The sequence below is a fragment of the Microcaecilia unicolor genome, chromosome 1, assembly GCF_901765095.1.
Source record: "Microcaecilia unicolor chromosome 1, aMicUni1.1, whole genome shotgun sequence".
In the NCBI taxonomy this organism is placed as follows: Eukaryota; Metazoa; Chordata; class Amphibia; order Gymnophiona; family Siphonopidae; genus Microcaecilia; species Microcaecilia unicolor.
The window spans coordinates 640,181,885-640,194,049 of record NC_044031.1 but is presented as its reverse complement, the minus strand read 5'-3'; the positions used below and the strand labels follow the sequence as shown (position 1 = coordinate 640,194,049).

The window sequence follows — 12,165 nt, the reverse complement described above, 5'->3', positions numbered from 1 at the left end:
CTAGTATATGGGAGATTCAGGGGGACTTTTACTAAGGTGTGCTCACGTTTTTAGCACGTGCTAAAATTGGGTGCGCTAAACATCAGAGACGCCCATAGGAGTGCACTGGCATCTCTAATGTTTAGTGTGCGCCCAGTTTTAGCGTGCGCTAAAAACATAGCACACCTTAGTAAAAGGGGATTTCAGAGAGGCATTTAAAGAAAAAAACTTCTAAATCCAAATTCATATCCTACTCATAACATTCAAAAAAATCTTTACATCCCACAGCCATAATGAAACAGGCAAAACATCTAGATTTCCTGTTTGATTATGGTTGTGAAATGGACATTTTTGCAATAAAAATGCCCACAATGAATAGCCATTTTCCAAAGTGAAATATCCAACTTTTGAATGCCAAATAAAATCTAGCGCACTAAACATTAGGCTACTCTTCTGACCAGGACCGCCGAGAGGGGGGGACAGGGGGGACAAAATTCCTTGGGCCCGGGCCTCCGGTGGGGCCCGGCGCCGCCACTGCAGTCCGGCCCCCCACCCTCTGTCGCTCTCCGTCGCTCCCTGGCATTGAACTTAAGCGCCTCACCTTCGAAAGCGCAGCAAGCAGCGGCAGACCACTCCTTCCTTCCGTGTCCCGCTCTCACCTGACTTAACTTCCGCGAGGGTGGGACACGGAAGGAAGGAGTGGTCTGCCGCTGCTTGCTGCGCTTTCGAAGGTGAGTGAGGCACTTAAGGTCAGTGCAGAGGGCCCGGCGACCTTGGGAGGGGGGGTCCCCAAGGGCGGCCTTGTCCCAGGCCTGTCCCTGTCTCTCGGCGGCCCTGCTTCTGATCTGCTTGCTGCTTTGTTCATAATGGCCATAATACCTGCTGCAGCTGACATAAAGCCTGGTTTTCCTTTACAGTTTCACTTTCAGGTGAGAAGGAGGGGGTCAGCAGCTACTGGAGGATTAAGAAAGGGTCATACCTTAATTGCTCCAATGGTCAACTGCTCAGTTAGAGCAACATTTTGTAACTTTGGATGTGACTGAAACAGGTCTAGATAAAAATGTCCTTCTTTTTAGACGGGTCAGTTCTTCCCATTTGAAAATCCCTGTTGTACATCCTACTTGTGGGCCCTCTCTAGTCCCTCCCAAAATATGCCCACAACACCCCCCCCCCCTTGCTGTTTGGGTAAGCTGCGGTGTGAAACGTCCAAATTCTGAGTATCCAAAATCAGGATTTGAAAGTTTTTAGCCAAAGGACATTTTTAAGGCATTTTAAAATGCCCATCTGCTTTGAAAATAATCCCTAGGTAATTAATGCAAAATTATTTCACTTCTCCCCAATATACCTTCATCATCATCATTATAATTATTGTTTATTTATGACACAATTTCTCAACAACATGAGCTCATGTCAATATTTTCAAAGGAGGTGCTCTTATAATTGCTCCCATAACATGAACATTCCTATAAATGATATGGAAAATGGCATGAAACAAAATGTTTCCAGCTGCTCATCCCTTCAACACAATTCCCATCCTTATTCTCAGGGGCAGAGAAACTGCTGAGTATCTGGAGCTTCCCCATATCCTATATCCTGACTCACCCCAATGCACTGCTGTTTCTGAAGGTGTTTTTGCCTATATTCTGAGAGAGCCAAGTCTGTGCATTTGGCTTTGCAGCAGTTATTAGCACTCTGCAGCTACACCACACACCCCTCTATCCTTTAATCTTCTCACCTTAAGGCCTCTCCAGGAGCATCTTTGTCAAGCATCCTAAGTGTCCTAGCGATTTCTATCCAGTGAGTACTCATAGCATAGACCCTCTCTACTCAGTAATGTCTCAATTAGGTGGGATAAAATAATTTTATAAAGAAATAAATACCTAAAATGTTTCTGTCCCTGAAGTGCGCACATTCCCCTACAAGGCTGCTGCCATCTGAAACAGCTACCCTAAAACAGTGAAACAACAATGCCATTCTGACTGCACGTCCCACCAGATTCATGCATCTAATGGCTGCCATTCTGGTTCATTTCCACAGCTGACCATCAAACTGCTGGACCTTTTGGAAAAGAAGGCACAGGTCAATGATGGAGCAGAGCAGGAGAAAGAAGGAGAAAAGAAGAACTCAGAACCTACTGTGGCTCCTCTAACCCCTCTAGACCTTCCTTTTGAACCATGACTTACAGCTTTCTCGACCCCTTCACCCTCTCCATCACAATATCCCACACAGCTCCCTCCATCACTCCATCCCAGCCACCAAGCCCTGGCCAGCCTGCTATGCTATCCCAAGAACAGGATAAGGAGATGGTCATCATCTCAGACAGAGAGGAGATCTAGGCCTTCTAGCTGCCCCATCCCCTTCCCCTCATACAGACAATACAGCATCCCTGGTGTTCTCTGGGGGAAATGTGATAACTCAGTCTGTAAGCCAATGTGCAACATAAGATGGGGTATTACCTGTATTGGCACAAGAAATGGTCAGGATACAGGAGGCTTGAGATCACAGGCCAAGGTTCATAGAGGAGCTCACAAAGCGGATGAATAAGGCTCTAGGGTTCATTCTGGATACTCTGGGACCTGAAATCTGCCCCAAATATGCTGGCATCATCCAAATACCCATGATAAGCATAAGAAAACATGGATTAAGGGACCTTGATGCAGAATGGCCAGACGCCTACCGTTCTTTTCCTATGTCCACTGATAGGTGCAAACAAACTCACTCAGACACTTGGAAAGGTTATAATTATTATGCTTAGATTTTATTATTTGCAAGTGAAAGGTCAGGCAAAGTAGATAATAACAGCAATCTTGTGCAGCAGTCAGCAATCATAGAGCTTAGGAGCAGTGGGACTCCCACTTCAGGGGGAATAGCTAGAGAAGTAGAGGTTTAGAAATGTAGGCCCTGAAATCCCTAAGACCTAATCTGTAAGCATTAACATCATATCTATATTGTTTAAATGTTCTGTTGTTTGCATATTAGGTGTTTCATTGGTATTATGCTGACATTGTATTATATCTATGTTATTTGAATATTCTTCCTTGTTGTCCATTATCGTATTGTTTGTATTGTACTGACATCATGTTTCAAAGTGTACCTCATTTATTGTATTTATGTTTATATTTGGTCATTTTATTATTGTTACATCCAGGGCTTTTTTTGAGGGGCTACTTGGAGGTACTGAGTGGCACCTTTTCCATTGGCTTCTAAAATTGACCCATGGTCCCCAAGTTTTAATGAAAGAGGTCAGGCCCTACACAGCAATTCTACTTTGTCATAGGTTCTGTGACTGGTTGCAGGGGGCCTGGCTATTGTGGGGAGGGTTCCTCAGTGATTACCCCCACCCCTGAAGGGTGGCCTAGCATTTGAGTACCGGCACCTTTTTCATTAGAAAAAGTGCACTGGTTACATCACACCAAGTCCCATCAGGTTTTACGGATATCAAAAATGAATGTGCATGAGATAGCTTTACATAGCAAAGAGGCAGTGTGTGCAAATCTAACTCATGCATATTCGTTGTGGATATCCTGAAAATCTGATGGGACTACATGTTCCTCAAGGACTGAATTGAGAAGCACTGCTATAGACAACTGATAAGGGGAGTATGCTGAAAAACAGGCTTTCTTGCACCAGTCTGGGAAGCTCTCTCCAAAGCAAAACTATACAGAGAGAAGAAAAAGGAGAAAAAGACCCCCCAGTAAAATCATGCTAATTTTCAATATAGACCCCAAGCCTAACTTTCACTAAGATATCCATGATTGTCCCATCTTGCATCACTCTACCTCTGGAATGTTAGGCTAGAGGAGACACTTTATTCAGCATATAATATACTTAAGTAAATATAACATAAGGAGAATTATTTTGGCTAATTCAATAATTCTACGTTACTTTTCTAACTGAGCAACTTTTTAATATATTTTCCTATAACATCTTTGGTCACATTGATTCTCTTATTCATTATGTCAGCATAAACATTTACTCTGTTGCAATGGTATATAGGTGGAGCTAGCTACAGTATACTGCCTTATGTGCACTATAACAGTGGGAGGGTAACAGTGAAAATATTAGCTTTATTTGCAACTCTAAAAATCACTTCCCACAAATTATAAAAATCCAAGGTCTATTGATCTAGTAATGGACAAGCAAGGACTATCTATTTATAATAATGCAAAACTGACAAAAGTGAAAATAGGAGTAACTGAAAATTATATGCAATTATGTGTAAATACAGGAAAATGAAAGATAAATGTTCCTTATCAGAGAAACCCCTAGATCAGGCCTAGAAACAGACCTCCTATCATTACCCTTTAGCAATAACAGGGTTGGTATACAACCTGGATGTAGATGAGGGCTCCGGATAAACAGCTGGATGTAGAAGATTCCCAGCAGGTTCCAGTATTGCAGGCAGAATGGATGGCTGGTAGAAACCCGAGTGATGGTAATTCAGGCCCAATGGAAAAACTAGCATCCTTTTATCTTTGGTTTCCAGTGCTTCTTTATACAGTTCTGGTGGAGGCAAAGTCCTTGAAGATTAGCAAGTTCCTCCATATATTCTAGACTTTCTGACCTGGGAAATTATTGCAAAGTCATGTTGCAATAGTAAATTTCAATTCCAGGGTCTCAGGTTCCAAACAGTCTAGTATCATAAGTCCCATGGACTTGATTTCATACCCAGGCACAGGCTCCGAAGTAACTGAGTCACCATGACTTGGAGTGCATGTCACTGCGCAAGATTGTTGTCAGGTGATTGCATTGAGCAATCTGTCCATAATCAATCCTGTTTGGCTGATGCTGGACCTTGTTAAAAATTGGGCACAGTTCATGCTATATGGCTGCATGGCTTGAAGTAACTGATGCTGAGGCTCAATTCATTACATCCTAATGGGCTCAATAGAAAAATAGAGTGGATTCATTTCTTTTGAAATTCTCCCGCCAATTCCGTGGAGAGTGTTCTCCGCCCAAGAAGAAGTTTTCTGTATCACCTTTATGCTGATGACTCCCAGATCTACTTCATCATACCAGAAATTTCAGCAGGAATCCAGCCCAAAATATCAGCTTGCCTGTCTGACATTGCTGCCTGGATGTCTCACCGCCATCTGAAATTAAACATGACTAAGTCTGAGCTTCTTATCTTTCCCCCTAAACCAACCTCTCCTCTTCCCCAATTCTCTATCTCTGTGGATAGCACTCTCATCCTCCCTGTCTCACCAACTCATAACATTGGGGTCATCTTCGACTCCTCTCTCTCCTTCTCTGCACATATTCAACAGAATGCTAAAACTTGTCATTTCTTTCTCTATAATAATATCAACAAAATACATCCTTTCCTTTCTGAACACACTACCAGAACCATTATCCACACTAATCACCTGTCACTTAGACTATTGTGTCTTATCTTTCACTTGCCTGAGTCCACTGCGCTCTCTTATGAGGTTGTGATCTTACGAGCTTCTTGTCCTACTATCCCTCTTTTGGAGTCTGATAAGAAATTGTATAACATACTGCTAGCTGTTGCCTTGCATTTAATTGTCTCCAATTGGAAACATAATGTGTACCTGAATTATAATGAATGGTGGAGTTATGTATGCGTGATCAGAAAATATGAAACAATTTTGGCCCATATACGTCAAAATATTAGGTCTGTTTTGAGGACCTGGGCTCGTTTAGACCTTTTTTGTCAGGAGCCACATAGCACTCCTTGAACTTGTGTAACCCTGCAATTTGTCTCCGGGTATTGCCATGGAACTTTGACGTTGATTATGCTTATGATTTTTTTTTTTTTTGGGGGGGGGGGGTTAATTTCCGGGGGGGTTTTTGTTTGATTTTGTGTTTCTTTTTGCATTCTCTGTATGACAAAACCTTTAATAAAAATATAATTTAAAGACTATTGCAACTTGCTTCTCACAGGTCTCCCACTAAGCCATCTCTCTCCCCTTCAATCTGTTCAAAATTCTACTGCATGACTTATATTCCACCAGTGTCACTATGCTCATATTAACCCTCTCCTCAATCACTTCATTGGCTCCCTATCCATTTCTGCATACAGTTCAAACTCCCCTTATTGGCTTAAAAGTGCATTTACTCTGCAGCTTCTCAGTTCCTCTCCACTCTTATCTCTTCCTACATTCCTCCCCGGGAACTCCATTCACTGGGTAAATCTCTCTTATCTGTGCCCTTCTCTTCCACTGCTAACTCCAGACTCCATTCCTTTTATCTTGCTGCAGCATATGCCTGGAATAGACTTCCTGAGCTGGTACGTCAAACTCCATCTCTGGCCATGTTTAAATCTAGGTTTAAAGCCCATCTTTTTGATGCTGCTTTTAACTCCTGACCCTTACTCACTTGTTCAGTACCAATGTTTTATCATTCCCACCTTAGTAACTCCCTTATCCCTTATTTGTCCTGTTTGTCTGTCCTAATTAGATTGTAAGCTCTGTTAAGCAGGGACTGTCTCTTCATGTTCAAATATGCAGCACTGCGTACGTCTAGTAATGCTATAGAAATGATAAGTAGTAGTAGTAGAAGTAGCTAGCACCCACATAGCTAAGTTACCAAAATTAGGACTGATTTTATGCAGGCCTATTTGGTCACGTAGCTCTGTGGGTACCAGCACTGAATACTGCAAGAACCTGCACAGCTGTCAGTTCCTCCTCATTCCCCTCTGAATGCCTCTCTTTGGCCCACATTGTGATATTCAGCTTCACTGCCCAGTTAAGTAACACTGAATATTTGTTGGCTGGTCCTTAAAGCATGACTTACCAGGAACAGAAAGGAGGGCTATCAGGGAGCTGAGGGCAGGCAGGTAGGGTTGGAACTGTGACTCAGGGGCTGAAAAGGGAGGCAGGTGGAGGCGAGGGCGAGTCACTGAACATGGATGGGAGGGGAAAATAGGGGGCAAAGGAGATTTGCTGGACATAGAAGAGAGGGCAAAGGAAAATCGCTGGACATGGGTGGGAGGGGAGGGCAGGGGAGAGAGGAGAAATCGCTGGACATAGATGGTTAGGGGAGGGCAGAGGAGAATCGCTGGGCATGGATGGGAGGGGAGGATAGGGGCAAAGGAGAATCACTGGACATGGATGGGAGGGGAGGGCAGGGGAGAGAGGAGAGTTGCTGGACATGGATGGAGGAGAGGGAACACAGAGGAGGACATGCACATGGATTTAGGAGAGAGAGGAGAAATTCTGGGCACGGATAGAGGGGAGGGAAGACAGGAAGGAGATGGACATGGATGGAGGGGAGAGAGTTGAAATGCTGAACATGGATGGATGGGAGGAAAGAGAGAGTAAGTGAGATGAACATGAATGGAGGGGAGGGGGAGAGGAGAAATTCTTGACATGGATGGAGGGGAGGAAAGACAAAGGAGGAGATGCACATGGATTTAGGGGAGAGAGGAAAAATTCTGGACACAGATGGAGGGGAGAGAGTTGAAAAGCTGGACATGGATGGACGGAAGGGAAGAGAGAGGAAGTGAGATGAAGATGGATGGAGGGGAGGAGAGAGGAGAAATGCTGGATATAGATGGCAGGATAAAGGAAAAAAGCTGGACATGGATGGATGAGAGGGAAGAGAGAGGAAGGAGATGCATACTGACGGAGATGAGGGAAAGGGAAAAGAGGAGATAAACTGCACATGGATGGAGAAAATAGGCAAAAGCTGGATCCACTCTATACCTCCTCCAGTCAAGTCCGCAGAGGATCCAGCTTTTACCTATGGATGTAGGGCAAGAAATGAAGAAGAAAGGAGGAAAGTAAAGAAATAAATGGAAAGGAAGCCCTGGAAATGGAGTCAAGAGCAGCAGAATCAGAGACTGGGACCAACATGATCAGAAAAAGAAAGTCGCCAGACAACAAAGGTAGAAGAAAAACAATTTATTTTCATTTTAGTGTTTGGAATATGTCCAATTTGAATTTGAGAAGTTACATCTGCTGTCTTATTTTGCACTGGGTACACTACAACTGTAACAGCTTACAGAAATTATTTATAATGAAAAAAATCATGTTTTTTTCTCCTATGCTGGTATAGTATTTTCAGTAATACCTGTTTATATGCGTCATGGCTAGTATAAGGGGTGTGGCTACTGTGGTTGTGGCTACCATAGGGGCAAAGCCATAGGTGGTGACCCTGCCTATAATGAGTACTGGTACCTTTTTCATACAAAAAAAAGCATTGGGTAAAAGGAGGCATCTTTTACAGCCTACTTCTTGGACAAGGATTGTATTCATGAGGGTTAAGTCATAGCTTTGATTATGTGGTTGAGCGCTTCCCCAGTAATTCAGCTATAATAATGGTAATTAATATGATATGGAGCTCATTGCTTTGTTGAAATTCCATTTGTACTTACCTCCTAATTCTATAAAAATCACTAAAAATTGTGCTCACAAATTTGGGAGTGCACCTAATTTAACTGAATAACAAGCCAATTAGTGCCAATAATTGGCTTTTTAATAAGCAATTATTGGCATTAATTCAATTTAATTGGCCATATGCAAATGTAGGTGAGGGATCCACTCCTAAACTTTACACGTGGCCCAAAAAAGGGGTTGCAGAAATAGGAGGGTCATGGGTATTTCAGGGTGGATCGAGGTGTGGTTTTCAATTACACGCATAATTGGGGCAACACTTGTAAATTTAGGCATAGGCATTTGCACAGTGTTTTCATTGGTGCAAATGGTGACAACTAAATTTACATGTTACTCCTGCACATAAGTGCTATTCCATAAACCATGCCTAATTTTAAGTGCGGCTTATAAAATAGGCATTTTACACCGATTTTTTTAGGCGCCATATATAGAATCTAGTCCTTAATGTATGCTATGACCATGAATCATTTTCATATAAAAAAATAATCTTGTGAACAGATTGTCTTGAGTATAACTCCTGGAATGGGAGGAGGGAAGGGATTCAGGAAAGTGGGTTGTTAGATCAGATAGAGTGGTGCCTGTAGAGTAGGGTTACCAGATATCTCCAGGTCATGGAGGACAGATTGAACCAATGGAAGTAAAAACTGTACAGTTCAATCTAATCCCCATTACCTGAAGCTATCTGGTAACCCTACTCTATAGATTCTGACCAAGTTATCCCTTTACACATCTGAGAGCTCCAATGTCCTCTCAAGTAGCATTGCTATATGTACCCTAATCAAAAACGTTTGTTTGATGTGATATCTGCCAGGGAGCCTTCTCAGGATTACCCACACACTCTGGAACTTACTCCCAGAAGAGCTACATCTAACTCAAAATGACCTCTTCTTCAGGAAGGAGGTGAAAGATGTGATGACTGACTATCCACTCTCTGCATTTGGACTATCTTGCTGTACACCCTGTAACTTAGATCAGTTTCTCATATCTTATTCAACTGAACATATAATTTGTCCTCAATTAGCCACCCATCTATTTATCCCAATTGACTGTACTACCCATGTTGCCTCCATCTATATATATATTAACTGCACTTGGCCCATCAGCTACACAATAAGATATTTCATTGTATTCTAAGAATAGCATTAGCATCATGTCTATATTATTTGAATGTTTATCGTGTGTGCCTATTAGATGTTTTATTATTATTTATTTATTTTACTAGTAATAATCCCAATACATAAATAAATATTATGCTGACATTGCATCATATCTATGTTTTTTCAATGTTCATCCATTCCATTTATTATTATTATTACATTACATTTGTACCCAGCGCTTTCCCACTCAAAGCAGGCTCAATGTGGGTTACATAGTAATAGGGATTACAGGATATTGATGAGAAAATAAAAGTTAAATATAACAGAATAACAAAAGTGATAGGTAGGTAAAGAAGGAGAGGGGTAAAGGAGTAGAAGAGGTGAAGGCAAGGGTGGAAGAGGCAGGAGAGGGATGGGTACAGGATAAGCAAATGGAATTTTGGTTGGAAAGATAGCCAAGGTCATTATCGTTGTCTTCTGGATATGTGGTATTATGATGTCATTTGTCTTGTCCTGATATTTATCATATTTCTGTTAAACAATTGTTCAACAGTGCTGTTACATGTGTATATTTCTGATACTGTTTCATGTTAGTCCTATTTCTAGGCTTCCATTTGCTATTTCCAAGTTGGCCTCATTGATTGCATTTATGCTTATATTTGATCCTTTTATTACTGTTATGCTGTTAACAGAATTGTAAGTTTTATGTTAAATTGTACCTTGGATGAATCTCTTCACAAAAGCATTTAATAAATCCCACTGAATAAATAAACAATAGATAATAGTTCATCTAATATTTCCAGTGATAATCTGCTAAGTGAATAATTGTTTCTACTGCGTATAGTGTGGTTGAGCTACAGGCTATACAGTTTGTTATTCATTTTAATTACAATGTGCAGGTTGTAAACATCTCTTAATGTTCCAGAACAAAACAAATAAATGCAATCACAAGATAAAAAATGAAGTCAAAAGTGTGACCACAATTTCCTCAATAGGGAAGGTATAATTTTCCTCAATGCTTGTTTGACATCCTGGTTTCTCAGACTGTAGATCAGAGGGTTTAGCATGGAAATCACAACAGTGTAAAACACAGTAATCACTTTATCCTGTTCCTGTGAATAACTTGATCTAGGTCTAAGATACATAAAGAAAATTGTGCCAAAGTATAATGTCACACAAGTCAAGTGGGAGGCACATGTGGAAAAAGCTTTGTGTCTACCTTCTGCAGATCGGATTTTCAGTATGGAAGAAAGAATGTATGTGTATGAGATTAAAATCACCAGAACAGAGCTAATGGTAAGGAATCCAGCAAGGACAAAAAGCATCAATTCATTAATGAATGTGTCAGTGCAGGAGAGAATTAACAGAGGTGGAAAATCACAAGCAAAATGATTTATCACATTAGATCCACAGAATGATAACTGAAAGGTGCAGATGGTCTGTATTAAGGAATGCAGAAATCCTCCTCCGTATACAAATGTTACCAACTGAATACAGACCTTTTTAGTCATAATGACTGTATAAAGCAGTGGATTACAGATGGCCACATAACGATCATATGCCATCACTGCTAGTAGAATACACTCTGTGCTTCCAAAGCCACAATAGAAACACAACTGTATTGCACATCCAAGAAAGGAAATTGTATTGTTTTTTGATAGGAAGCCGGTCAACATCTTGGGAGTGATGGTGGATGAGTAGCAGAGGTCTACAAAGGACAAATGACTGAGGAAAAAGTACATGGGGGTGTGAAGACGAGTACTGAGCTTGGTCACTGTAATGATGACCCCACTGCCCAGTAGAGTGATGATATAAATTAGTAAAAACAGTATAAAGAGTATTATTTTCATTTGTGGATCATTGGTGAGTCCAACAAGAGCAAATTCAGTCACTGTACTATGATTTGTCACTTTCATTTTTATAATGTATCTTATCTTCCTGAAGTAACAATGAACTTTGAAATTAATGATAACTTTAGATGTTAAATTAAGTACAAGTCATTATACAGATTTTTATCATATTACATAACGGAAGAATTTCCTGGAATGCTTTATGTAGGAGAGTAGCAAGCATCATCTTCCTTAAACTGAAGTCAAAGAGCTCTCAAAAAGGCAGGAGTTCTCTATATAATGTGCAAGTTTTACTTCAATATCTCTACAAAAATACAAGACCAAAAAATTATAGCTGTGAAAGTGTGCAACAAAAATACATACAGTACATGTTTTGTTAAATATCTTAATGATATTTTTAAGTTGCATCTACTATATCTGACTAGATTTGCTGCAGAAAATGTATTTATTTATTTACAGATGTGATATGGGATCCCAAATCATCCTAGCTGAGCAATTCTTCCCAGGCTTGATCTAGAGTAACCATTTGTGTGACTATAACCGACATAGTCACCCAAGCGATCAGGAGATACTCCAACAGCCACTGTCAACTGGATACCTGTCCCAGCAACCTACTAAAATCTCCCACCCAGCATTTCATTACAGACCTCACATCCCATTTAAATTTCATGCTTCAACAAGGAACCTTCCCTAAAGAAAATGGAAACATCCTACTCACCCCAATACCAAAAGACACCAAGAAAAAAAATCAAATGACATCACCAATTATCATCCAGTAGCATCCATCCCATTGGTAGTCAAACTAATGGAAGGCTTGGTAACCAAACAAATTAATGACTACTTAGACAAACTCACAATACTACATGAATCACAATCAGGATT

At 40.9% G+C, this 12,165-nt stretch overlaps 1 protein-coding gene across 1 annotated transcript; it reads right to left on the bottom strand.

The window, feature by feature from the left end:
- Nucleotides 1-1,521: 1,521 nt before the first annotated feature.
- On the bottom strand, nucleotides 1,522-11,349 carry LOC115461063 (olfactory receptor 1019-like). The gene is made up of 2 exons (XM_030190610.1): nucleotides 10,441-11,349; nucleotides 1,522-1,605 (listed from the first exon to the last, which is right to left on the bottom strand). The coding sequence occupies exons 1-2, from the start codon at nucleotides 11,347-11,349 to the stop codon at nucleotides 1,522-1,524; spliced, it is 993 nt and encodes a 330-aa protein (XP_030046470.1).
- Nucleotides 11,350-12,165: the final 816 nt, after the last annotated feature.